Consider the following 27,239-nt stretch of genomic DNA (forward strand, 5'->3'; position numbering starts at 1 on the left):
ACATCCCATCACTGGTGCAAACAGTCTTCTGGAGAGAAGACAGCGGGGACGATGGGATTTTAAAACGAGGGCTCGACATGAAGACACGCTTTTAGTTCCATTACTTGTCTTGACCAGCGTGCGTTAACTTTTTACACATTTGCACTGGATGCTGAGATGCGCAGAAAGTGACAGGGGTCCTCATCTCTTCTACAGCCTTCAACGAGTTATAAAACGCCATGAAAGGTACGTTACATTAGTCGCCCACTTGTTATTTTAGCGGTGATCCGCACACGCAGATCTTTATCTCTGTCAGTTCGGTTTGTGCGCATTTCTTTGTGGTGCGCTTTGCACATCTGGATGACATTACGGTACTGCGGCGCAGAAGTTGTGAAATAGATTTGGTTGTTCTTTTCCATCACTTTAACGCGTAACATAAGCATTTAATGTGTATTTTGGATCTTTGTGTCACTTCATGCATAAAAAACACCACCCCTCTGCGTTTTTGTGACTTTTAAATTCCGTTTTCCAAAACCTTTTAATAATATAAAGACAAATGTTCGATCGTATCCTAAGGAATGTTGCTTCATCGCTGTTTGTTTGTTTACTGTATTACCATTAACATTTTATTGACTTAATCAAGAGAAAACGGAAGTAAAATAAATAATCCAGGTGGAATTAGTGGCTCTTCATGTAGTGTCACCTACTCTGACCCCCCACCGACAAACGCACACACTTAGCTCATCCCTTCCTGCACCCCCCACCCCCGTCCCCGTAAACAGTCCCATCTGTTTACCATTACCAGTGATGCTCTCCGCTTTTCTCCGTTCTTCAGTGCAACAGAGTGTAATTAGACTTTGCTGTCAACAACCCAGAGAAGCCCCAGCCGGTGGCTCTTACAGTTCTCTGGACCTCCTGTCTCCACAAACTCATAGTAGAGAATCTGATGCTCCACCGGTGCCTTATTGACTGCCTCCTCTCTGCTAAACACACTGCATTCAACAAGATGATGCATTCCTGACTGCTGCTCTGTTGTGTTTTGCTTCTTTTTAAAAAAAATACATATTGCATTCTCGTGTTTACATCATGTTTCTGATTATGTCACACAGACGACTTTGCAGACGAGGAGGAAGTACAGTCTTTTGGATACAAGAGATTCGGTGAGTGAAAAGCCCTTTTTTATTTTCTTAAAGTTGGAGAGAAGAAATGAAAAAAAACAGGCTCAGAGCCCTAATCATAAAACTAAGTGTGTGGGCTTTCCTTCTTTTCTCTTCTGACTTAGAATTACCATTAAGGGAATTTTTATGTAATTGAAACACAGAGTTAACAAAAAAGACACATTTGGTTTGGACACCAGAGAATCTGCAAGGTTTTGGGGATTTAAATGCGGCTGACAGTCTGTGAGGTCCGACTCACCGCAGTCCTGACAACTACTGACGAAACTCACCAGATCAAGAAGCTGCACAAACTGTTTTTGGCCACATGAAGTGAGCCATTAAAACATGTTGACTCACACAAACATGCCCTGGGACCTCAACAACGTGGAGTTACGCAAAAGTGTGTGTAGTGAACCAGGCAAGATGAGGAGGACAACAGATAAAGGGTCAGTTCACCCAAATCCCAATTTCTCAAACCAGTTTTGAAACACTTCACATCTTTCCTTGGTTTCAACAGGTTTCATTGACGGACAAACAAAAAGCTTTTATGACTAATACAACCTAGAAGTGTGTTTGGGTCTTGTTTTGACATAATGGCCCTTTAAAGTTTGCACATCTTCCCTGTATTGTTCTTCTCCCCTTGAAACAATACCATGGTTCATCACTTAGTCCCCTTTTCTTGCTTCATAAATGATTCCCTGCATGCGCAATCGGTCAGCTTCACCTGCTCCGTCACCATTCGGATTCGGTTGATCCAACACTGATTTTTGGATCAGCTGCCTCAGTGTGCACAATCTGACCGGTGTCCACGAGGGTCGATTCCAGGAAGCAGACCTTCATCACCAGTTCAATCTGCATTTCATCCGAGCCACCAGAGTGGAGGCATCCTGTTTGTCTTTCTCTGTAAGCGTGTGCGACTCCCGCTCATGGATTAGATTAGAGAGCCCCGAGGAAAGGAGCCAAATCCAGCTCGCTTTTGACTTCATTGGAATGAACTCTTGACATTCGGCGGACGTGAGCTGCTGAACTCCTAGCTGATCGCCGTCGGCCCTCTCGGGGACACGGCAGCTGTTTGGAGGGGCCCGGGGTTTGCCTCACCACTCCAGAGACTCTCTTGTGCAACAGAGCTGCACTCATGCAACGCTGAACGTGCGCTCCTCTGCTCGCACCATAATGTCAGTACTCAAGGGGAAACAAGCAGCTATTTCCTCTCTCCATACTTTGCTTTAACGCTTTGCGCTCTCCCGGGAGATTGATGGTGTTTGAATTGTTGTGTGATGTGTCAAAGCTGCAACTGTTGTGAAAATCCAAGGTCAAGAGAGGATGACTTGGCGAAGAAACAGAGAACACTTAACCCTGTTGTTTTCAGTAAGAAACAGCAGATGGGGATTTTGGTAGTCTGTTTAAATGCATACTTACTTTTCACTTACTTTATATCACTCCAGATTTTCCAAATCGCTCCAAAGATTTTTCGAGGATATCGCTGACCTCCACCAATTCCAGTGTATGATGGAAAACCTTTTTTAAACCTTGTTTAAAATACATCCGTGCATTCACTTCGTTTTTTAGTCACACTTACATAGTTTTTGTGCATTAATGCGTCCCCACACAGAGATCACATTGAAAGTAAATTCCTCGTTGTTTGAGCTCCTGGTGTCAGAAAGTAAATAGTGGAAAAGCATCACGAGTCAGCGGAATTATCATTAAATCAGTTACACTTAATGTCAAAGAGACGCTGAACCGCTGAGCGTCTCTTTGCAGCTGTAGAACTACAGGAAACTATAAAGGCAACTAAACATTCACCTCTGTTTGTGCAGAAATGATCCGGTGTTAGCGGTTGGTGAAGTATTTGCAGTATTTAGCATACGTATTGAGTTTTGCCAAGCGAACTTTTTTATGTCGATTATATTTGCTAAAAAACAAAAACACATTTGTGGTCCTTTCAGCAAGATGTTTCAGATTTGTGGGATAAAAAATTAGTTGCTGGCAGCTTGAGCGCTTTAAATCTCCTTTCTAAAAAAATGTATAGGATAAGATAAAGGATCAATAAAATACCACATGGTCTGATGGTTTATCTTCATCAAGTCCTTGAGTAAGAAAATTTGATGCACTCAGCTCACATTTAAAATCAAATCTGGTCCAGCTTTCACTCAGGTCCTTCACTGCTTTGGCTGTAATTCATGCACAGCTACAAACACGAGTCGGCTTCCAGCCAATCCGTAAAGACCTTTGGAAGGGCTGCAAGGGCAAGGAGTAGCACGCCGAGGCCATCTCGCTGAAGTTAAAAGTGTTTTTGGGTAGGGAGTGTTTGTGCATTTGTTGAGCTTCAACATAACAAGTCATCATTGTGGAAATTGGAAACTCACATCAGCAAATTCATATGGTAAACTCATCTCTCTAAATGCCAAGATAAAGGCAGCTAGGAGCTAGAATTGCTTCCACAGTGCTCAAAGTTTAAACATATTTTTTTTTCTGTGAGGAGTTGATGTAAAAAAGTCATTAAAATTAAACACAGATCTACCTGAGCTTTGGCTGAACTCTTCCAGCCTCATCAGAGTTTTTAATAACTCACACCACAAAAAATCCCATCCCTAAAAAAATCATTGTAAAATTAAACTTCAACACATTTTAATTCCAGTAAAAAATGCAATATATTTCTCCAAGGTAGGAAATTCACAAACACTAAGCATTGGAGACTGTGATGAAAGGAGCAATCAAACATCACAAAAGGTTTGGCAAATGTGGACTAAATTGATTCTCAGAGGAAATATTGATGCGTTAGAGTTCAGGAAGAGTGCAGCAATAACTAAAAAACAGATTTGAATTTATTATGGAGAAGTGACCCTCCATCCTCTGTCTCTGATTGGCTAGACATGACAGTGATGTTTCATATGTGGTTGAAGTTTTTTCATCGAAGACTCAGTCAGTTTTGGTCATGGCATCACCATAGTGGGGTTCGCTCCCCATGTGCCCCCCAGTTTTGCTATTATATTAATTTTGCAATGTTTTATCCGTGCTTTGCTGAACTCTATCTGCAGGTTGGACTCAGTGCCAGCCATGAATGCAGGCCTGATGCAGCAGGTCCTCCTGAAGCCTGCACTGATATCTAGCTGGGGGTCTTAATTCCTTCCCCACCCCATCTCCTGCTCCCACACACATGTGGGTTTGGAGAGTCCAGACCCAGGAGATTTGCGGCTGGTTCACAACCCAGAGTGCACCGATCTGTTTCCTGCACATGTTATGATTTCTCCTGCGAAACCCAGAACATTCCTGGACCGGTCCGAAGCGCGGTTCTGGTACGTCTGTGCCTGGAGCCAGCTGTGTCAGCACAGCCGGGACTCGGTTCGGTTTCTTTCTCGAACTTCACGACCAACCTCAGTGGATGTCATAACCTCTCCTCCCTCTTCATCCATCCTGGTTAACGTGAAATCTAACATACTAATGTTGGGAGCCAGCTTTTGTCAGACCCTGACACGCTTAACGTACGCCGATACGTGATATTCAGTGTTTGTCTAATGTCTAATGAGGATTTTTATTGACTTTGCTGCAGTTTCTCAGTTTTTTATTTTTCCAGTGTAACGTTGTGGTTTTCTCAAATTCTGCCTCTTCTTTCTTTCTTAGAATGACATTGAAGCTTCTGATCAGTTAATACTCTTGTAAAATACACAAAGCATTCTTCATCGTCTATCATTCCTCTGTCAAAGGCCTTCCTTCGGCCTTGAGACTTCACAGCCTTCGCCAACATATTCAGTGTTTTTATAAACTTTGCTTCTCTTTGCTGCTAAGGTTCTCTTTCTCTGTCTTCTTTTTTGTGTCATTTTTTGAATTGAATTACCGAAATCACATGTTATCATTATAAGTTGCATAAGCAATTTAAAATGACAAAAGTGACATATCGTCTATCTTTACAGTCACCTCACCTCAGGTTTATGCAGCTTTAAAGCATCTTTTTATGCATGAATGTGGGTATAAGTGCTTCTCAATGGCTTCTGTTGCCTTCAGCACCTGAAGAAGCTCCAGACTGAGTATGCTGCTGGTTAAACACCTGCTGTGGACGCTGATGGGAAACACTTATTGAAGTCACCTGCTAAAACGCTGCAGACGAGCAATAAAACCCAGTGTTTACGTCTGACTTTCGGGTGCTTGTCTGGTAAAAATCAGGTAGTAGTAACGAGCTTCTGGGTCAGACATGACTGAGGTCTTGTTTACTCATAAACCTGTGTTGTGTTGACATAAATATACAACTTCTCCTCCATATGGGAAGTGAAACGATTCTGAAGTGGAGTTCAATAGTGATGAACTTAAGATTTATATTACAAGGCTACGCTTCAGCAACAGCTCATCTATTTGGTGCTTAGTCTTCTTCAAGTAATCTGGTGTCATGCACAGGACAGTTTCTATTGCTTTTTTTGCTCCCACACTTTATTTTATCACCTCTAGCTGGGTTACAGGCATTATTTTTGATTATATTAGTCTTGAAAGTGTTGATACTTTTAAGATATTTAAGTGTTCTACAAGCTGTGTGGAAAAAATGAAGAAGCAGGGCCAGAAAAGTTCATAAGAATGAAGTGAGCATATCTGTGTGAGTGACTGAGGGAAAGACCGCAGTCATAATTCCCATGTGCACACCCAGAAATAATGTTTAATACGGTTTATAAAATATTGTCAGTTGGCAGCCGGTGTCTCGTCCAAAGCAGCTCTCAGTTTCTCATGTCAGACTTGAGTCTTATGTTCTTTGTGCAGGGAGAGGAAAAGTTCTCACAGAAACATAGGAGCAGGTTGTCAAATCTGAATCCTCGACGTATAAACAAAAAGATGATGTACAGACCATGAATGAAGGATTTCCTCGTATCTGCTTTGGGAAAACCTAACACCGCCGGACAGGATGGGACCATAGATAACGCCAAGGTGCTGGAAAGAGCCGGAGAAGAAGGGGGTGCCGGGAAGGGAAGGAGGGTATTTGATCCCAGGAGATGGAAAGGGGAGTGGGAGGGAAGTGGGAGAGGTTGGAGGAGACACAGCCGGTTTGTGATAGAAAAGCAGGAAGTGGATGGATGTGTTTGATGGGGGGAGCAGAGGAGGAGCAGTCTGCGAGGAGGAGATAAGGATTGGTGAGTGTGTGTGTGATGCTGGTAGAAAAGGAGGTAAGAATATGAGATCCAGCTGGAACCGTTTGCACCTTTGTGACATACGAGCAGATTCACTTTCACGCCGAATTAAAAGAAAATCATTCATTCAGCAGTTTTCTTTTTTTACAATTCTTCACTCCCAAACGTCGAGACGTTTTCTTATCTCTGCAATAATTCAGTGACTTCAACTTTGAATCCAAAAGAGCTCAATATGAGGAGGCAGCCAGGAGGAGAAATGGCCGCTGATCACAGAGGAGTCTTATATACACACTCTTTTTTTTTAACTTTGAGTTTACAATAAAATGGTCCCGGATGACCATCATTCACATTCTGTCTTCTGGTGTGATTTTAGGATAAATTGCATCATGATATATTTGTTCTTGTGATTCCATTTTTGTGGCGCTCGTATGAGACGATGCTCTGAATAATGCTGATGGATAAATTAAATTATATCGTTCCTCCAAATCAAACACCAGTATTGATTCCAAGTCTCCTGTAAATGTATTCTTCTACTTGGATATGCAAGAGTTTGCAGTTATATGCTGTCTAAGAAAAAGCTCTTTAAGTTCAATTGAAGCTGCAATGGCTGATACTGTGAAAATAGGTCCTTATATTGGTCAAAATCTTTGAATCCTAAAAGTAATGAAATTTCAAATTTGCCATACCCAGGTTGTAATACAACCAAATATCCAAAATATCCACTCAGAAATCATGATAACCAAATGATTGAAGCCTTTAGAAAGCGAATTTAGAGTCACACTTGGGGTACATGATGGGGTTTACCCCCGGTTGCCTCGGACATGTCAAATGAATGGACTGACACCTCCAACAAGTGAAACAAATACATCTTTCAACACTGTTCAGGAGGTGAAGAGAGACAAAAGTACAGTAGATGGTTTTAACATCATCGTCCGTTCCAGGAGATCCTGTAAACCTTTGTCCAAACTTTCCACCCACTTCTTTTTCTAGTTTTCATAAGACTGAATAAAACAGCAGCTGACTGCAGGCGTTAGACGCCAAGAGCATGCAGCCGAGCTGTGATGTTTTTGCCAGACGAACACATGTGCTGATCGTTAGCAGCTATTTTCAATGTGTCCCGTGATCATTGGAGTGTCACTGACTTTTCTGACTCACCTTTAAAAGTGAAGAAAAGCAGAAAACCCTGTCACTATCCCCCTGTAGCTCTGACACACACCATCATAACCCCCAGTGTCCTTGACGTGGTCCACTTTGCAGATGTCGGAGGAGGTTCAGAGTGGCCTTTAAACGCCTCTGAGGGATTATTGGAACACAGGTTTGAGTCACTGATTAAATAAAGCAATAGCAGAGCGGAGAGAAGTTGCTCCAAACACCTGCGTTCCTTTAATGCCTCCCATTGAAAGCCTTGTGTTCTGTTTGGCAGCTCTTAGCTCAGGTCATACATTAGATCCTTCATTTCTACTTCCCCCAGTGTGTTTTTGTGTGAGCTTGACAACAACACACAACATCATGCTTTCTTATTCTTAATACAAACCTTTATGCATGTGTGTCTCCTGCGTCCACGAATGCTGAACATTCTCCAACATGTCCTGCAGCAGAACACACAGGCACACTTTAACAATGAGTTTGGGGATTGTAATTTCTCCTGTTTTTAGCGAGTAATGAGGCCTCCTAAATCTGTAATTCTCAGTCCAAAATGTTAATGAAAGCGGGGGGGAAACGGCCGCGTCCCATGCCAAGATCAACATACAGCTTCCTGGTTTGTAAAAGGGAGTTGAAGCGGAGAGGAGCAGCTCTCAGCTCCAAAACCCTGTCAGACGCATAATGACTATCACATTTTCCTCAAATGGCTCAGACTGCAGACAAAGGAGATTCATTAAATTCATTTTCTGGCACCTTGCAGGGCCATGCTCAGTGTCTTTTTACATGTATATAATTAATTAGCTAATTAAAAGGGATTAAGCAGCAGTAAATTTCTGTTGTTCCTCCGGGGATCACTAATCTAACCTTGAGTTATCTTTTTGACTGAAATACACATATTTTTATCATCATTATCATTGAAAAATCAAAGCTAGAAGTATATGACTTAATTATAACAAAACAGAATCCAGAGCAGAGGCCTTTTTGCGTGAGATTTACATGTTATTCATGTTCTCTTCATCGCAATCATTAATTTTACAACAGAATCACACAGTCAGTGATATCTGCCAGCCATCTGAACGGCTCACTGCGCTGTAGCATTGAAGACATACCAGTTTGATTATAAATGAATAACCCTGTTCTGTTTGGAGGAAGATAATCACTGTGCAGCATAGATTAAGTCTTTCCATCAATCCTCTTCTAAATGAACTTAAACCAACAATGGGGTCGTGTGAAGCCATTGTCTGGTGTGGATTACCGCTCTCAGTGAGTGGTATCACTTACGTCCCAGATGCTCGATTGCTCGGTTTGCGTCTCTTGATGCTCCATCTTGACTCCAGGCTGCTCTGAGGTGGAGGAATGGCTGTCTGAGCAGATGTTGGCCGACAGACTTCCTCATCCCTCTGACCAGAGGCTGGAGATGGCTTGTTGTCATCCAGCCTGACAGACCGCGGTACGTGACTGGGCCACCCAGAAAGAATTCCAACACCCATGATGCATCATGATGGATGATGCTTCCACTGTTACCCCCACCTCAGTGAGCATCTGACCTGCTCTTTTTGTATCTAAAGGAGAAGTGTATCTTTTGACGTTTATGATTTGCTACCCATCTAATATGAAGACTTATGTATTGACCTCATGTGCAATTGAATTCATTCTAAGTCCCTGAGATGCACAGAGAACCCACTTAAATTCACATTTCCTCTCCTTGTCCTCTAAAACCCGCTGTCAAAATGGTATTTTCTTATAAGAGGCAACCCTGAAATCACAAAGCAACTCACCCCACATAGACCATAATGTTCCACTTTACCCACGAGGAAACCACGAGGGCAGAAGATGTCAACCCACAGTCGATCAGTCGGAGGAGAACATGGTCAGACGGCTTGAGCGGCGCTTCGGCGTCCCCTTGCCACATGGCAGAGTCAGCGGTAGCGGATGTGGTCAACTTGGTGATGAGTTTGGCTGATGTGGACATGGTCTGTAAAAGAACAGTCCCACAGGGAGTCCTCCTCACCGGCTTCTCTTTAAGTGTCCCCTAGATCTGTACTGCTCTTGAAAGCCTTCCTGGTTTTATCTGGCAGAAGGTCAGAACAGGAAGTGCACTTCAGTGCATTTACATTTCAAACACTGTTTTAGTAGCTCATGAAGTACGACAGTAGACTGAGCTTGAAATTCAATCTGACGGAAGAACAACTGGATACTTTTAGTTTTGGATGTTTGAAGAACAATGAAAAGCTTTGTCGGGACGCAACATTGGCTTCTAGTTGAATCTTTTGCTGAGTCTTGGCTTGTTCATCCATTTGCCGGTGAGAAGCAATTGTTCAAATACAGCTAATCTGATCTTGATGGGAAATCAAATCAAATTTAAAGTGTTAACATTATCATATCTGAATGGGACACATTTGTGCCAGTTTCACAGCTGTAGCCCTAGACTTTGCTTAGCCTCCACAGCAACTGTGCAGAACTGGGTTTGAAGAAACTGGAACATTTCTAATTGGGGAGACGAGCCCTGGCATTGAAAGTCCTGTCAAAAGGAAAGTCAACGTCCACAAGCTTCTTTAGTTTCATATTCTCAACCAACATGTTGGGGTTAAGGAGACTTGTCAGTGTTGTTGTAATCAGTGACATGCAGACAATAGAAGAAGCGGCGAACGCCGACTAATATTCAGCCAACGGCAGACCGACAGTCTTCACCCACGAGCCAGAATGAAATCCTGAAATGGAAGCCACCACTGCTGACAGCGTGCTTGTGTTTGAATAAAATTATTGTTGACATCAAAATATTCCGGTTGAATCTTCGTTGTCTTTGAAAGAGCCTCTAGTGGCCAATATTAGAACTGCATCTCCATATGGCATCTTGGTTTTATGGCGTGCGTTTTTCTGAACCGAAGCATCCATCTCCAAGATAACCAAACAACCTCAACCTTTAGTGTTTTTAGTTTTCATGAGGGATCGATGCATCAATGTAATCAGTATATGATTTATGGTGAACTTGCAGATAGATAAACTGTTCTGGACACAGTGTGCAAACACGACAGACGGGGAATATTTTAATGGCACCAACGCCGTTTTGTGGTTTATTATCCCAGCTGCTCATCTGAGGGGAAAGTCACTTCATTTAGTTTATTTTTGTCTTCAACTGGCGACGTCCTGATGTTTCTTTGTCTTTGAAGCACTTGCCAGTGCTCTGTCGGATCTCAAGGACTTTGTAGTGGTTTTTAGACTTTGACCGGCACCTGAAGGACCCAGCAGGAGACCTGACTCCAGGGTGGCAGACATTGATTAGATGAAGTTTAAAAGATTTTCTGCCAGACTCTGCTGGAAGGCTCTGGATCCTTGAAGATGCTGACTGCAAGAGAATTACAGATTCAGGGTTTTTTTGCGCAGCAATTATATTTTATAGAAGAATCAGATCCAAAATCACATGTGTTACAAAGTCCTGCATTATTTCTCACAGTCAAATTGCAGATGACTTCAGACAAACAAGCTTTCATTCTTGTTTTTCTGGGGATAAAGTGTCTCTTTTTGTTTTCCTTGTCCTGCTCTTCAACATTCTCACTTTGAACCCGTCTTTTGCTGACGGTGTTGTGTTTCCTTCAAAGATGAGTGTAGGCAGGCTATCAAATTCTAGATGCTAATGTGATGGCTATTAACCAGAGGGCCACACACACACACACACACACACACACACACACACACACACACACACACACACACACACACACACACACACACACACACACACACACACACACACACACACACACACACTCCAAGAAATGAACACACTTACCAGAGAGCTGCAGTGTTTGGGGTGCTTAAGCTCTGATGTTTTGCTTTGTAACTAAAACCCAAGTCGCTCCGTGGGCCCCAAATCCCATCGCTGAGTAAGTCCATTCCTGCTCCCCACTCAGTTGTTGATGTAGTTTTCTGGAATGGCGACCTGTTTGTGTAACTTCAGCGTGTGCTGAGTCTGTGCAGAGCCGAGTCGAGGCCTCTGGTGTTCGCGGGAGGGGGGGCAGGGCTGCAGGCCGGGACAAGCTGAGGATGCTGCTGCCGCCCGTCCGACCGCAGCTCATCTGAAAACCATTTTGGAAGTGTTTATTTCGCTTCCTTACTATCAGTTGGTGAGACGTCATTATGGCGTAATGAGGGGTGGGCGGGTTGGCTGGCGGTTTGTATCTGACCAGAGGTATTTGTTGGTTGAAGGACAACTCAAGATTCTTTCAGGAAAATGAAATGAGAATCAGAAAGAATATTTGTCATGATTAAATTTTGAAGGGCATTTTAAAACTATGATAACTCAGGACAGCGTGCATCTTCATCAAGGTCAGACAATCCAACATATGATTAGCTTACCAGGCTAATGTTTTGCCCATCCTCAAAGTTTAGTCCCGAGTTTAACAAGACCTGTCTCCTCTGGATCTGTAGCAAATGTGGTTGCATTCTGACACATGCTCTTTTTTTTATTATTAAGAAGTTCTGGGAACTGGTTTAGCAGTTTCTGTCAAATTTTGGAAAATATGGTGTTAAATGACGGTTATAGATGAATTATGAATATATTTCCATATTCATTTACAGTAACTGCATTTCACAGATGGATCAAGTGTGTGGAAAAAGGCAATTTAGTTAGAAAGAATTGATTCACTTCAACTTTATAGACATTTTACCCTATTTATTGTTCATTAATTTTACAGTAATGAACTGTCTCATTAAGCCACATTTCAAAAAGAAACCTGTTTTTGATCAAGTTCATTCCCAACCCTCACCAGCAGAAAACTTCCGACCAAAAGTTTCTTTGCCCCAGATTCGGTGAGAAAAATCAATTAATACAACTATAAAACCACGTCCTGCAAGTTTGAGAAACTCAGCCCCCTGTTGCCTCCTATTTTCTCACATTTCATATTTTTTCTCGGAAGTCATCCGTTTTGCAACTGAGCACTGGCCTCGTTCCGCTTGTCTCCACTCCTTTCACCCTTCCGTCAGCCGCTCATATCCACGAGCATCACGCTCGCCTGCCTGGTGTGATGGAGGGGTATGTTTTCCATCACATGTAATTAAAGGCAAGGAGCCTACATGAGCCCACACATGCAGCCGTGATGGTGGCTTCCTGCAGGGCCTCGGAGACATCCCCTGGACTCACAGCCCCTAATTCACTTCCTCTGATTGCGTCATTGGCAGGTACAGCCTCCAAATGAGCAACGTTAGCATGCTGTAAGACAGTTTGTTCTCCAAGTTGTTAAAGGGTCAGTTAATAGGCTGGTAACCGTGAAACCAGGACCTCCGCTGTGAGACAACTCCATGCAGAGACTGTGGATTATGTTCACAGCTTCTTTCTTTAATGTCCTGTCAGAGGAAAATCCAACCACAGACACAGTTGCTTAGCAATGTGATTATCACCTCTTTGTCAGTGTTTTTGATCGACAATTCCAAATGCTTGTATACATATAAAGATCAAAATCACATTTTCTTTAGGGGAAATGCAACAAAACTCCATTTCTCCAGCTTCAAAGTTGACCGATGTCTTCTAAAGACAGTGATGGATGTTGCCAAGAGAGGACAGAGGGTCGGTCAGACAAAGGAATGATGATTTTGGATTTATTGGGTAAAAGCTTTATGCTGTGCATCACTAGATGCATCACCAATGTCACAGCAGAGATGTTTTCTCAAGCTGAGCCAAAAATTGCTTCTGTGTTTTTATATCCCTTTAGTGTATCTTTATTATGGTACGTCCAAAAGGAGGGTTGTGTTTTTTAAAGCACAGCGATTATTTAAGTCCTCCAGCACTCAAAGTCATGAATGATTACACTCTAACTGACACATGAGTCATTGATGACGAATGATGCATTCATTCATTCATTCATTCATTCATTCATTCATTCATTCATTCATTCATTCATTCATTCATTCATTCATCTTCCTCCTGACTGTACAACATCTGAGACTTCAATCGTTGTGGATCAGGGGGTCTAGTAAAAAAGTCTTATTTCTTTTTGAGTCATGACAGAGTGATGGCAGGGAAGACAAAGATGTTAAAAAAAGCAATTGGATAAAATGGAAAACACATTTTACATCAGCAGAGATATCCTGTTGATGGCCTTCGATCATCTCTGCGATGTACCGAGGATGTTAGAGGGGTGAGGATGATGGACTTGTGTACCTTTGGAGGCTCAAGCTACAGTGTGAAAAATATTGATGCGATTATTGCATTATTTTTGCGTCTAACTTTGTGTCTGGGCTCTCTCCTTGTCACTCCCCAAAGACCTAAATGGGTTAATGGATGTGTTCGTGTGTTTCCTGTTTGTTGACACCGTTGACGGCGACATTCTCTCACCATTAGTGTGAATTATCCTAAATGAAGGTACTTCCCTCATTATCTGAAAGAAAACCACCAACAGATGCACTATTTTTGTTCTGTAGTCATTTAGGAGGGTGTAGAAATGTTTCATCATATGGAAAACTTTTCTTTCCTCTAGATTTGTTTCCTCTTTGTGTTCCTCTTCAATAATTTTTATTTAGTTTCGTCATCATTTCCATTTTTTCTCCTTGGAGGATGTTGGGGAATTATTTCATTATCAGATGACTCTTGTTCCTTTTTTGTCTTTGTTGCTTCTTTCTTTCTTTCCTTCTGATATTTGAGCGACAGCACTACCGTTAAGGGCCTGAAGTGTTCCTGTAACAGATTACCATGATGCAGTCATGTTTTGCAGACTTCCTCTTCCTCCTCTTCCTCCTCTCCTCTCCGCAGCTCAACTTGAGATCCTCTCTGTTTGCCATACCAGGTGTAATTCTCTCATTGTCTTTGTGGAGTAATCTCTGGTTCCTGGAATGACGACGAGTGTGTGTGAGGCAAGGCACGGGTCCAGATCACAGTGTGTGTGTGACCTCAGCTTCCAGCTCCATGTTATCATCTGTTGCTATAGCATCCACACTATTTACAGTAAAAAAACATTTTCTTTTAATGAGCCCCCCCCATTTCAGCCGTGACTTGCTTTTTGTTTTCTATCCTGACATGTCAGGGGTAAATAAAGGGCTGCATTGAGGTGAATAAGTGGATGCTTGGGTAATCCTTCCTTCCAGGAAATGAGGCTAGTGAAGAACACAGTCTAGTGCTTGATGGACACCGTTTTACTTTCGAAGGAACAATGGACGACTCTCCAGCCAAATCACACAGTGATGAGGGAATCAATTCAGACCCACTGGTTACTCTTGCTTTGGAATTTCTGTTTGCTTTTGGGGAAACTTTTTGCTTTACTTTGAGCTTAAGAATTGTTGATGTCAGCCTATGGTCCCAGTGTCCCGGACAATGGTTGCTTTGCGGTTGCAGTTGATCCGATCCGACTACCTGACAAAGGCGCAAGACGACGAATTAGTGCTTGACTTAACGTTGAACTGCCAGAATAAAGAAACAAGGATGTGTCTTAACAGCTCAACTTCCTGGTTTTAAATATTCATTGGGCAACACAATGACACAGCCTTTTACATGTAACTCCACATGTAGCCAAAAGATCACGCTCTATCCTCAAGGACCTTTATCCATGTTTGGATGTGTGCATCTGAGACCTGTTAGTCTGGGGGGTATTGATTATTTAATATCAATATCCACCTATTGATATTAAATAATGTTAAACTGCATCCAACCTGGAGAGGGATGGTTCCATCGCCCAAGACACACCAAATGATAACAACCTTGGGTCGTCTGTGGTGCCTCAACAACCCTCCGGGGTTATGGGATAGGCTAGGCTAGGCTAGTCTAGTCTTTTGCCATATATACAAGAAGGCATTTAGAAATGGAGTGTGTCTGTGGTACTTAAAGATGATTTTTAGCTTTCTTTATTGCTTTAATTTGATTGAAAAATCCTTCTGATTTTCTTAATATTGTGATTTAATTCTAATGTATATCTGTAATATTTAAGCACACATTTAATCCTTTTTTTAAAATGCTTTTCAAGTGCAAACTATGTGAAACATTTTGATTTGTTGTGCTAGTCGTCACCGTGAAGTACTTGGTGAACTTGCCCCACCTCTTTCTTCTTAGAAATCCCAGTCATGTTGCTCCAAATATGGTAGATTCTATTTTCTTCATTCTGGTTTTTTTATTTTTATTTTTTATTTTTTTACAGTTGGAATAGTTAACAAGGGAGTGGTCATGTGGGAAAAGTTGCATAAAACAATTACACGCCTAACAAATAGATATTCAACCAACTTTGAAATAGAGAAAACACCAATAAACACCAATATTAGTCCACACTCAGCGGTCCAGTTCAGCATCTGTCTTCTTTGCCGTGACCCACTGGGAAATGAGCAGCGAGTGGCTCTGATTGAGCCTTCGACGGCACGCCGTTGAGCCATCTCTCGGGGGAAGGACAGATTACAGCTGCTCTGTCCCACGTCTGTTCTCAGTGTGCGCTCACAGAGGAGCTGTCAAAATAAAATCCCTCTTTTGTTGGTCTGTTGTCGGCCATGTGTTTTATCCTGTGCCAGGTGTCCTCCATGTTTGTCGGCCAAGTTAAAATTCTTCAATCGCTTGAAGCTCATCGGTCAAGAGCAGCTCTGGAATGGAAATGCCTTTTGTCTGTACAATAGTTTATACTTTTACCAAGTGTTTTGGTATCATTTGAGTACAACACATTTGTAAGCACTGTCACGGTATTTGGGTTGGAATAGCAAATTTGCTCCGGAGCTCTTTGATTACTGTGAACTGATGAACTGATATGTTTGCTCTATTGTGGAAGCATGCATAAGCTGACACTTCAAACATGTCAGCAGTTACGAATGGTTGTGCATCACAATCATTTATTATGGCTCCATTCCCAGAGTGCACTTCTCTGCTTACAGTCAAACTAGTGGCAAGGGAAGACTTTGGTAACTCTGGTTGTTTCATGCACAGCTGTGTTTGTGAGTTGCTGTCTGCTTGGAAATTGGCTTTGTACCCGGAGCTAGAAATTGAGACACTCCAACACAATTGGAACACTGGGAACACTGGTAAACAGAAACCAATTAAGAGAAACCATTGTTCAGATCGTACAGATACCCCTAAGAACCAGACCCATCACCTGCTGGCCAGTTGTAAAGGATCCCAGCTGACAGGGACATCAGGAAGAAGCAGAACGAGAAGAGTTAGATGCTAAAAGATCAACTGGAACAGAAGAAAAGATTAAATTCAGTCCAATTCAATTTATTTATTCTATGCCAAATCAAACCATAAGTTATACCAAACTGTTTTAGTAAAAGCGACCCAACAATTACAATTACAAAGCACAAAGAGACAGTAGGAAGGAAAAAAGTGTCTTTTAACAGGTAGAAACCTCAAGCAGATTCAAGACTCGGGGTGGGCGGTCCTCCGCTTTGACTGGTTGAGGTGGGGGGGGGGGGGCAGAGTGACAGACGGCCCAATAGGATAAAATGAAGTGTAATGTTCTAAAAAAAATAACTTCTGTCTTTCATTCAACACCATAATTCAGAACATAAGGCGAGGTTGTGACCAGATTTAAAATGTGATCACATGATCTTGGGTGTCCACCGTGAAACAGCCTGGTTACAGATGTGTGTGATGCAACCACGTTATTGAATATGTAGCGTCTTTGCAGCAACGTGTGTTTGAAGCGTTTTAGCGCTGCTTCATGTGAGTAGCATGTAATTGGAAACAGAATCATTTTCTTTGGAAATCAATCATGTCCATATAGTGATAACTCCCATTTCCTCTTTCATACCTTCACAGTCTTCACTGCAGATGCAGTATTAAATGGATCTGGCCCTGGAAATAAATGGGAGTGATTCCAGCTTGTCCTTCTCCTGGTTGTTATCATGGTTTTCAACTGTTTCCTCTTTCTGTCCACCTCTGTTAAAAAGGTTTTTGTCACCAAACCATCTGTGCTCTGAAGACAGGAGGATCTGGTGAGAAATCAACAAACTTCGTAAATACTGCAGTTGATTTGGTTAATGTAGCACTTAAATATATGGACTCTTACGCGATCATTACTGGGAACACATGTTCAAGATTCATTACAGATTTTTCAGTGCAGCTTACAGCTAAAAAAAAAGAAAAGAAAAAAGAAAAGGTACATTAAGATTGTTATCTGACCTGAGAGGCAATGATGTCATCTGTGTTGGCAAAGAGCTTGAAAGTGCTGAAGCGTAACATTAAAGCCCTTTTTATTAAAATGTAATTTCAAGATTGTTATCGATTTAGTCAAAAGCAGAAAGTAATTAGCATACAATATAATCACGTTGTACAATTTCAATTCTTCCTTTATTCAATTGTTCCTCTGAGTTATTTCATAGTTTTATAAAGTAGTGTTTTGGCCTGTGAGGCCAGTCAAAACCGTGGAAGTGTTGCGTTTAAAAACCTTTTTATAAGCTTTTTTTTTTTTCCAACTTCTTTACGGTAAATCGTTTTCTCAGGTTGGCCTCCCTTCCAGCTGGTGTTTAACTGGAGCTGAACGTTCTGCAGTCATTAACAATCCCTTCACACCCATAAGACGAGTCAAGTTGTTAACTTTGGCATCTGAAGTCCCATTGAGATCCAGACGAGCCAATCAGGCCGCATTTTCAAATCATTACCTTGCCAATTTACAAAGCATTTGAACTAACCGTGTGACGAACTCCTTGATCTTTACAGGTTGATGAATCGCTGCGGTGGCGATCGACTGGCTTTTGCATGGTAAAAGTCATGTTTCTCACTCTTTGTGTTGCCATGTTGAATAAGCGTTATTCCTTCATTTTGCACATGTGAAGTGCACTTTCTTTCCTTTCCACTCACACGCACACACACGCTTCCTGAATTGAAAATGAAACGCAGCTGTGTTCCTGTCAGCGCCGTGGATCTCGCCACTCATCTGTCATGAAAGGAATATTCCACAAGTGTCCGCGCTGCAGCTTTTCAGCTTGCCTCCAAAGTCAACCGACTCGGCATGAGGAGAAATAACTGCTGCACCAATGTTACACATGATTTAGCATTTCAGTGCTTCTTGCGGATAACTCATGAGGTCTGTTTGTACGTCTCTGGGATGGAATCTTTGCGCACATCACAGAGACGCCGACCCAAAAAAATAGAGGGAAGCTTGCTGAGAGAGTGCTGAGTTCAGGAAAATAAGCATGTCAGTGAGTGTAAACAAGTCTGCAGGGGGGATTGTTTTTGTGTCCCCTGCCCCTTCGCCACCCGAGCCCTAAGGGGACTGCTGGACCCTTTAATGTAGACTCCATGGCTGTTTATTCAGATGTGGGACTAAAAGGTCCCTGGTGAATATGAAAGTCTACCCACGTATCCTTTTAAGACATCTCTGCTTCAGAAAAATGTGCAATAGGCAGCAAAATGCACCAAATCATGCGGTTGTCTTTATTCTTTCTACGCAGGCATCCAAGAGGGCACCCAGTGCACTAAATGTAAGAACGAATGGGCGCTGAAGACCTCCATAGCTCTGCTCTACGTGCTGTGTACCCTCCTCACAATCGCTGTTGCTGTGCTTGGATATAAAGGTAAGACAAGTCTGGCCTCCTGCATCACTCTGATCTGATGGGAACTATTACAGGGGCCCAACATTGATAAGCACTGATGCAGCTTGTTTTCTAAAATGCTAAAATGATTTGCTTACAGTAACGCTGAGAGAGTGGGCTTCCAAACCTATCATTTGGTTTCTCCTGGCGCTGCCAAGAAACAAGAGCATTGCTGTAGGATGAGTGTACAAACAAACTGAGATCTTGTGGCCTTGTGGCTTTTTGCACAATAAGCATGAATAATTTTATTGTTTGAAGGTAATAAATTGGTTATGGAATACATGAGAGACTAACACACCAAAAATGAAAAAAATCCCTTATTTTCCCTTAGATTAAAAAGATCAATACCACTTTAAATATGAACCAGCTGGTTAGCTTAGCATAGCACAAATTCTAGAGGCAGAAGGAATATTTTTCTTGCTGTTGTCTATAGTGTCATACTTACCAAACGGACACATGGATATGACTTATGAGAAAGAAAGCAAATAAATGCTTTTCTAAAAGGACTGTCTCTCTGCCTCTTTCCATAGACCTGTCAACATTTTTTATGGGGACCAAATATTTGATTCGAAAAGAGATCCAATAAAAGCACTTTTTCTAAGACAAGTTGCTGCCAAGTTAATTAAATGAGCTTTCCAACGCTTTGAGAACCTCAAATTAAATCTCTATAATTTAGCTGTAGTGGGTGGAAGCAGAAAATTCAGTATGTTTATTTGTTATTTGGGGGAACAGATCCTTTGAGCTGAAACCCTGTCCCTTCTATATGTCTTACCCCCTCTATCTCCACCCAACGGCTCTCTCAGTTTATTTTACCAACACCCCAAAAGCTCACATCTCCAGGGAGGTTCCTCGCTTTTGTGGAGCTGAACTTCCTGGTGTGCTTTTTTACATTTTTTTTTTTCTCCAGGTCGGAAAACGGTCTCGCCGTCTTTCAGAGAACTGAACCCTTAATGTTTCTGCCATAATTATGTTAAACACTACCATATGAAACTGTGCGTATCCCCTCCTTATTATCAGTTTGTGAAAATGGAATGAAGTTAACATGTTCAGGGTTATCTCTGTTTCTTGAGGGGGACATTAACAATGATGTCCTCTTACTTGCTGGCCTTAGTCAGCCTGACTTGTTCTATGGCGCATGTTTTCATGCGGGTCTAATTGATCCCAGATGAGCACAGAGTGAACTCAGTGCAACTCCAGCAGAACCCACTGAAATTGGGTTTTTTCTGGCACCGAAGCAACGCTCCGTCAAGGGAACCACAGCTCAGCCTAAACATACTCCCAGCCCCAGATGGTTATGTAGTGGACCCAGAGCATTCTATGCACTTAACATATGTGTTTCTCTCTGTCCTCCATCAACGACCCACAGAAACATCCTCTATGTGACTTTTGTTTTTTCAAATGCAATTTAACCGTAAAGGTTTGGCAGGGATTCCGTGACCTCCTGTAATCTCTCCTACAGCCTTTCTTGACTGACAAGACCAAAGGCAATATGAGGTAATATGAGGTAATTCTCTTTACTCCAGAGGATTCATATCCCATTAATTTTCTTCATAGAAAGTAAGGGTTAGGGTTAGAGAGCGGACAGAACCTGTGCAATTTATTCCTTGTGTCTATGTTTTCACTCTTAATGACCAACTTAATGTATGAATGAATTTAAATGTGCACAACATCCTGCAAAATGCAAAGGACATCTAATCTCCATGAGTGCTTTCGTTTCTCTTAAAAAAGGCAACTTGTAAAATATTCAACATTTGAAGGTAGCTCCAAGAATATAGGAGTCATTATATCATCAGAGTAACTACCAACTGCTGCTTGTGAACTTGAAGCTCCAGCCATCTCTTAGCGCCATAAGCCTGGGCTGCGACCTTGGATGACAGGAGGAATTACAGCGCAAATTAAGTTTCAAAGGCCAGCTAACCTCATTTCTTGAAATTTAGCTACCATATTTTTCTTTTTCACCAGTTATCATGTTAATCATACACGATAAACAATGACTGCAGAGTACTTTTCTAAAGATTTTTGGTCCTCATTTGGAGTCTTTCAGGCTGCAGGTGCAAACTACCACCACGGCCTCTCTGTAGCCTGACAGGAATAATCCAGGGCTATAAAACTTGCAGTCACTGCTGCTGCTGAAGAAACTGAGCAAAGGAAGATTAAAAAGGACATTTAGTTAATCAAAGATTTTGATATAAAGAAAATCTTTTGGAAATGTTTCCATTTCGATTCATTTTTAGTTTCAAATGAGTTGTGAGATTTTAAGCCTGTGGGTCCTCTGAGCAATAGTAAAATATACATAGAATGAAGTTTACAATGCACTCACTTAGTTACTATTTTACTACTTCTGACTCTAAATATATGTGGAACTTGGATTTTACAAGACAACCCAGCCAGTTTTAGAACGACCCACACAAAGTTGGAAAAAGTTCAAACTTGGTACAAAACAGCTTCTCTTTTTTTTTAAACATTTGGACCTAGAAGGTCTTTGTCAAAACAGTTCTTTCCTCAATCGTGCTGTTGCAATGTCTCTGAATGCGTGTTTTATGGTTAATTTTGTCACAGTGTGATGCAATGAGTCTCTCAGGAGTCCAGTACATGGACAGAACATGTGGAAGAGGGCCAGAAAAAATGATGTAGGCGTCTGTTTGTGTTAGTTTCAGTTTCCAGGCTACAGTATATGTAAGTGTTGGTGAAAGAAACAATATGTCATAGGTGTGACCCACAGTCTGGCCTGTGGGTTTAAAGTCAAAGTGTCTTTTGTGTTCTGCAGTCAACTGTGTTTGATGATCTGAGATTGGAAATAGGTCCCATTGAGATTGATGTGTGGAAGATTTCCTGTGTAACTGACCATTTCTTTGGGTAATTTTACAGGTTCATATGGTTTTAAATGTGTTTATGGGTTCCATGAGACTACTTTATGTGCATTTCAAAGACATCTATGAGGGTGAGGAAAGAGAAAAGGAAGCGAACAGCTTGGACCATATTGGTTAAACATCCATTTTACAATTTGAGGCTACCCAAACATTTCATTGTCAAATACTCAGAGGCAATTTTTCCATAACAGTAAGAGGTCTTCTCAATTTGATGTCTGGAAACGGAAGAATAATTTGCTTTTGTTTTTGAAAGCCCAGATTTAAAGAGATGTTTATTAAAGTTACGGTTTTGCTTTCTCGTGAGGAGTCTGAATAAGCGTAGTCCATAATTCCACAAAATGAAGGCTGCGCTAAGAGTTAATCATGCTACAAATAAAAGGCTTTACCTGCGTCATTCAGAGAGATGAGTGGATTTAAACCAGCTCATCATCTTCCTGGTGAGTCATCCTCTGGACGGTAAAGTCTTGTGACTGAACTGCTGTCCTGGCTGTTGGAGTGAACAGCTTGGAGGCAGCTTCCCACCAGAGGAGCCCATGCAATTCCCAGTTTGAGGATGTGTCCCCCTGGTGAGGCTGGTGGTAGAAGTGGGCTGATTCCCTGGAATCCCAGACACATTCCAGAGGAAATGAACACTGATGTCGCCTGTGGGGGTGCGAAGAGCCTCCTTACCACAGTGTCTGTCTCTGCTGTGCCTTCTTTGATCCACTTATTTAATGAAGACCCCCACCATAGGTTACTTCCTGTCCCCTAAGGCCCTCACCAATGCCTCCCTCAAGCATCTCCAGCCAGGATCCTGGGGTTCTGTGACTGACCACCCATTCCATGTTGAGAGAATCAATGTTTCTTCCTTCCTTTTTCTGTCCGTCCTCAATTAAATTGCAGTCATATGTGAAACTCCTACATTTCTCTACCCCTGTCATATTCTAAATCTGGCTTTACTCAAGAGATTACATCAGTCAAGTCCACCATTATTACATTCCTACGAGATATGTAAACAGATTTCTTATAGTATCTGTCAGTGAATTTCATTTGTTTCCTCTCTGATCCCTTTTATATATGATGTCTGTGGTTGCAGGCAATTTGTCTCTCTTAATAAAGGATGGAGCTTGTGATGCAACCGTAATACCAACTTTTGTCCTACCTGTCTTGGGTTTTTTTCAGTGGTACAAAGAGTTGACAGTGTGTCCGAAGGCATTGCAAACTATGGGGGGAAGATCATCGCTGTTGAAAGTGATTTGAAAAAGCTTGGTAAGTTTTGTGCGTGAGTTGAAATTTCAATACGGGATACAAAAATAAGAAACATAAATCTCTGTCTTCAGATGATCAAGCAGGGGAGAAGTCGGACAACACAACAACGGAGATCCAGGCTTTCAAGAACCACATTTGGGCTCTCCAGAGGCAGCTGTCTTTGGTGGAGGACCGCATCCACACTGATCAAGTCAAGCTGGGTCGATTGGAGAGCGTTGGCTCAGACATCCAGAACAACCAGGGCTCCATTCGGGGACTGGTAGATAGTAACACTGTCACATTGCATTCCATAAATGGCAGTCTGCAGTCTTACGGCAGCACCATTGGGGGTCTACAAGATGACACAACCAGGCTGCAGAAAGAACTCCAGCAACAGGTCAAACTTCAGGACCAGGCAACATTCAGCATGAGCAGTCTCAACTTCACCCAAGCCCAGCAGAGGGGTCTCATCGCCATTCTGCAGCGCTCAGTGGATGACACCAGCCAGGCCATCCAAAAAATGCGCAATGAATTTCAGAGTCTCGAGCAGACGTCGCGACAGACGCGTTCTGATGCTGATTGGCTACGGAAAAAGGTGGACAATCTTCAGGTCATGGCCAGCAATGCCTCCGCTCTCGCGAAGGCTAACAATGACAGCTTGGAAGAGGTGGGATCACAGCTGACTTTTATGGCCAGTGAACTCCAGAACACCAGCAGTCTGGCTGAGGCTCACGACCAGACCCTGAGGGACATTTTAGACCGCCAAAGGGACTTTGGTAACCTCTCATCCACCAAGTTTGACTGGCTGGAGATGCGTCTGGATGAGTCAGAGCAGAGTATGGACCGAGTGACTGGCAACATCAGCTTCACCACACAACTCCTGGGTGCCATCAACCTGCAGCTGAACGAGTTGCGCACCTGTTCCGAGACAGTCGGCCGTCACTCGGACTTCCTGCTCATCCTCAACAGCAGCATGACGGACGTGAGGACGGACGCGGCCAGCCTGAGGTCCCAGCAGGATGAGATGACCGCACGTTTGGACAAGGAGGTCACCGACCTCTCCATCGTCATGGAGGAGATGAAGCTGGTGGACACCAAGCACTCGCAACTAATAACCAACTTCACAATTTTAAAGGGTGAGAGATGTATGACTGCAGTGTTTGTGATCGATATCTGTCCCACATTTGTACGCTAAATATGAAGTGACTTTCAGCAGCTGCTTTCCTTTTAAAAATAGTTCAAGTTTAATTCACTATTTTAAATTACGTGTTATTTTTCAGGTCCTCCTGGCCCTAGGGGCCCTAAAGGGGACAGGGGACCACAGGGACCATCTGGTTTGTCTGGTCCAAAAGGAGAGAAAGGGGAAAAGGGTTCCCAAGGTATAAGAGGGACTCGAGGAGAACAAGGTGCTACAGGAACACCTGGTCTGCCAGGGTTGAAAGGTTTGCCAGGTGTACCAGGTGTACCCGGATCCAAGGGTTCTCGTGGTTCAGGAGGAAGGGCCGGACCTACTGGAGCTAAAGGAGAGCCGGGTCCTCCTGGTCTGCCTGGAAGAGATGGACAACCTGGTCCTCAGGGGCCGCAGGGTTCACCAGGTATCAGAGGCTCGATGGGACCAGCTGGGGAACAAGGACCAAGGGGACTACCAGGACCAGTGGGGCCTCCGGGGCCACCGGGACTGCCAGGACAGCCAGCAGGGCCAAACCGAGGTCCCGTCATTCCTTTAGGCCCCGTCTCACTGCAGGACGGGTCTGTAGCTCCCACCCTATGGGCCCCAGGTACATTCTATGCCCATGAGATCCTGAAGTCATCAACTGAATCAAATAGAATCTGTGTGCATGATTTAATCCAGATTTGTGTAAATTTATTGCTATATTCCTACAACAGCTGTTTTATAAATCCTAAACAACACATTACATCACATTAAACAGCATGTCAACAGAATAGGAGATTAGTTTGTGAAATACTGATTATATAATACTAATAATAATAATAATATTGTTAGAATTTAGCACCATCGACTAATTGGCTTAGCCTGGTATAAAGACTGAGCACAGGTTGCAAATATTACGATATTATGTTTGTTCTATTTCTCGGCAAAAACACAAACAAGATACTTTTTTTCAGATTTTTTTCGGTTTTACAATGAATGTTTTTAAATAATGTAATAGCCCAGCACTATTTCTAATGTAAAGTTCCCTTATCTTTAACAGGATGCCCTCCTGACTGGGTAAACTACAGAGACAAGTGCTACTTTTTCTCTAAAGACCTGTACAGTTTTGATGACGCCAAAGCTTCCTGTCAGTCAGTCTCCGCTTCGCTGTTGATCATCAACGATGTGGAGGAACAGGTGACTACTTATGGTCTTGTTGTTTTGCACATTGCAAAGAAATCACTGTTAAATGGAAGGAAGTAATGTAAGTTTTCTGTTATGTGTGCGATAACTTAAAATCCACTTCTGTTCTGTCCTCATGTGACCTCAGAAATGGCTGAAGAAGCAGACTGCTGGTAAGGGTTACTTCTGGATGGGTCTGACCGACAGGGAGGAGGAGAACGTTTGGCGCTGGCTGGATGGGACTGAACCTTCTTTCACGTCAGTATCTAATCCGTAGACACCTTATCACAGGGAACATGTTATCCTGTCTTTCAGTGGGAGCTGCTTCTGGGATGGGTATTTTGATTCAGAGTCATTTAAATGAGTTTTCCAATAGTCCTATCATTTTCAGTTACATAAAACACCAAATAAACATGAAATTTCTTGTGATACTATGACCCGCTTGTAAAACTCTGCTCTGTTATCCCTGACACTCAAACCAAGCAAATACTTTTACATCTAATAAACATAATCAGAGCAGCTCAGTGTCTTTCGCAAAGACGTACAAGAACACACAAAAAAAGCAAAAAATCCAACAGAAAAACAAAGCAAATGAACAGAATCCACAGAGTTGTGAGGGTAAGATAAATATGTGCGATACAATCAACACAGGCAAATGGGAAAAAAGCCTATTTAAGGTCAAAGATCTACACTGGTGGTCTCGATTAAAATCTTGAAATCTGCCAAAGGAATCAAACGATCCAACTTCTGTTCCTGCAGCAGTTTATTCTTTTATTCTCCCCAGACTCATGATGAATTTCTGTAAATTTAATATGTGATCGCCCCCTGTTGTTTGGCCTGTAGGAAGTGGAAGCCTGGTCAGCCTGACAACTGGGGCCACGGGCATGAAACAGGAGAAGACTGTGCCGGGTTCATTCATGAAGGGCTATGGAATGATTTCTTCTGTGAAGACCTCATAAGCTACATCTGTGAGAAGGAAATGGAGACCTGTACGTCCACTAATTTTACTTACTGCCCTCACACATGCACCAAGTTTTTTTCTCCTTAAAGTCTCTAAACATCATTCTGTACGCTTTGTTTTCGCAGCAAGATCGCCTGGATTGTAGCGACGTCTTGAAAGTGAGCATGCAGTGAGCAGCTAGACTTCCCCCCATGTGACCCCGGTCCCCTGGAACAACACATGGAGAGTCTGTACGGAGAGAGCAAAGGGACAATTTTGGAAATCAGCCCAGGGTTGCAGCAGCAATCATCCCTCTAGTGCTGAAGAGATGCCTTTCTCCTCCAAAATGAACAGTCTGACTTCACCAGCAAGTGCAATACAGCAGGGCAATTGATGAAGGTGGACTATTTTTACAATACAAAATCACCCATTGATTTATACATATATATATATTTTTTCCAAAACATTTTATAAAATTGTATTCAACTGAATATCTGAATGTATATTTCATTATGCAAGTTTTGTAGGAAATTATAAATTCTATGAAGCAAAGTGGATTCCCCGATTTTGTATGAAATTGTCTTTTTAATGCAAAATGATGCGGAAAACACACGCCGCTGATATGCTGTCTTTGAGGAACGCGTTATCTAACCTCATGAATGTCAATATAGCATTTTCATTTTTAGGAATAGGAAGAAATGAAGTATTTTACACATACAGAAAATGTCACAATCATCGTAAGTTTACAGTTCAATAATCTTTGTACGATAGTATTTTGTGAGTTTTACTGCAGATGTACACGTATGTTTATGAATATGAAGATCCTGCCTATAAATATGTGCCATTTTCAGCACTCAGGTACTGTTTCCTGTTATAAAAAAAACATTCAAGTTTAAACAACACTACGAAGGATAAAGGAAACACAAATAAATATGTAAAACCTGTGAGATGTTTGCTTCAGTTGGCTTATTTCTACAATTTTATGCA

At 42.3% G+C, this 27,239-nt stretch overlaps 1 protein-coding gene across 1 annotated transcript; it reads left to right on the forward strand.

The window, feature by feature from the left end:
- On the forward strand, nucleotides 1-27,196 carry LOC137614154 (collectin-12-like). Its single transcript, XM_068343751.1, has 10 exons — nucleotides 1-225; nucleotides 1,089-1,139; nucleotides 18,740-18,862; nucleotides 22,912-22,998; nucleotides 23,070-24,113; nucleotides 24,258-24,755; nucleotides 25,191-25,327; nucleotides 25,461-25,570; nucleotides 26,156-26,301; nucleotides 26,399-27,196. Exons 1-10 carry the CDS (start codon nucleotides 219-221, stop codon nucleotides 26,416-26,418), a joined length of 2,223 nt encoding a protein of 740 aa, XP_068199852.1. The 5' UTR covers nucleotides 1-218; the 3' UTR covers nucleotides 26,419-27,196.
- The last annotated feature ends 43 nt before the right edge of the window (nucleotides 27,197-27,239 follow it).

Source organism: Antennarius striatus, chromosome 20 (genome assembly GCF_040054535.1).
Source record: "Antennarius striatus isolate MH-2024 chromosome 20, ASM4005453v1, whole genome shotgun sequence".
Lineage (NCBI taxonomy): Eukaryota > Metazoa > Chordata > Actinopteri > Lophiiformes > Antennariidae > Antennarius > Antennarius striatus.

What these genes read in the sequence shown, in the direction of transcription:
- LOC137614154 (XM_068343751.1), top strand. An exon ending in TTTTGGATACAAGAGATTCG is followed by an intron (nt 1,140 to 18,739) that starts GTGAGTGAAAAG and finishes CTTTCTACGCAG; the next exon opens with GCATCCAAGAGGGCACCCAG. An exon ending in TGCTGTGCTTGGATATAAAG is followed by an intron (nt 18,863 to 22,911) that starts GTAAGACAAGTC and finishes GGTTTTTTTCAG; the next exon opens with TGGTACAAAGAGTTGACAGT.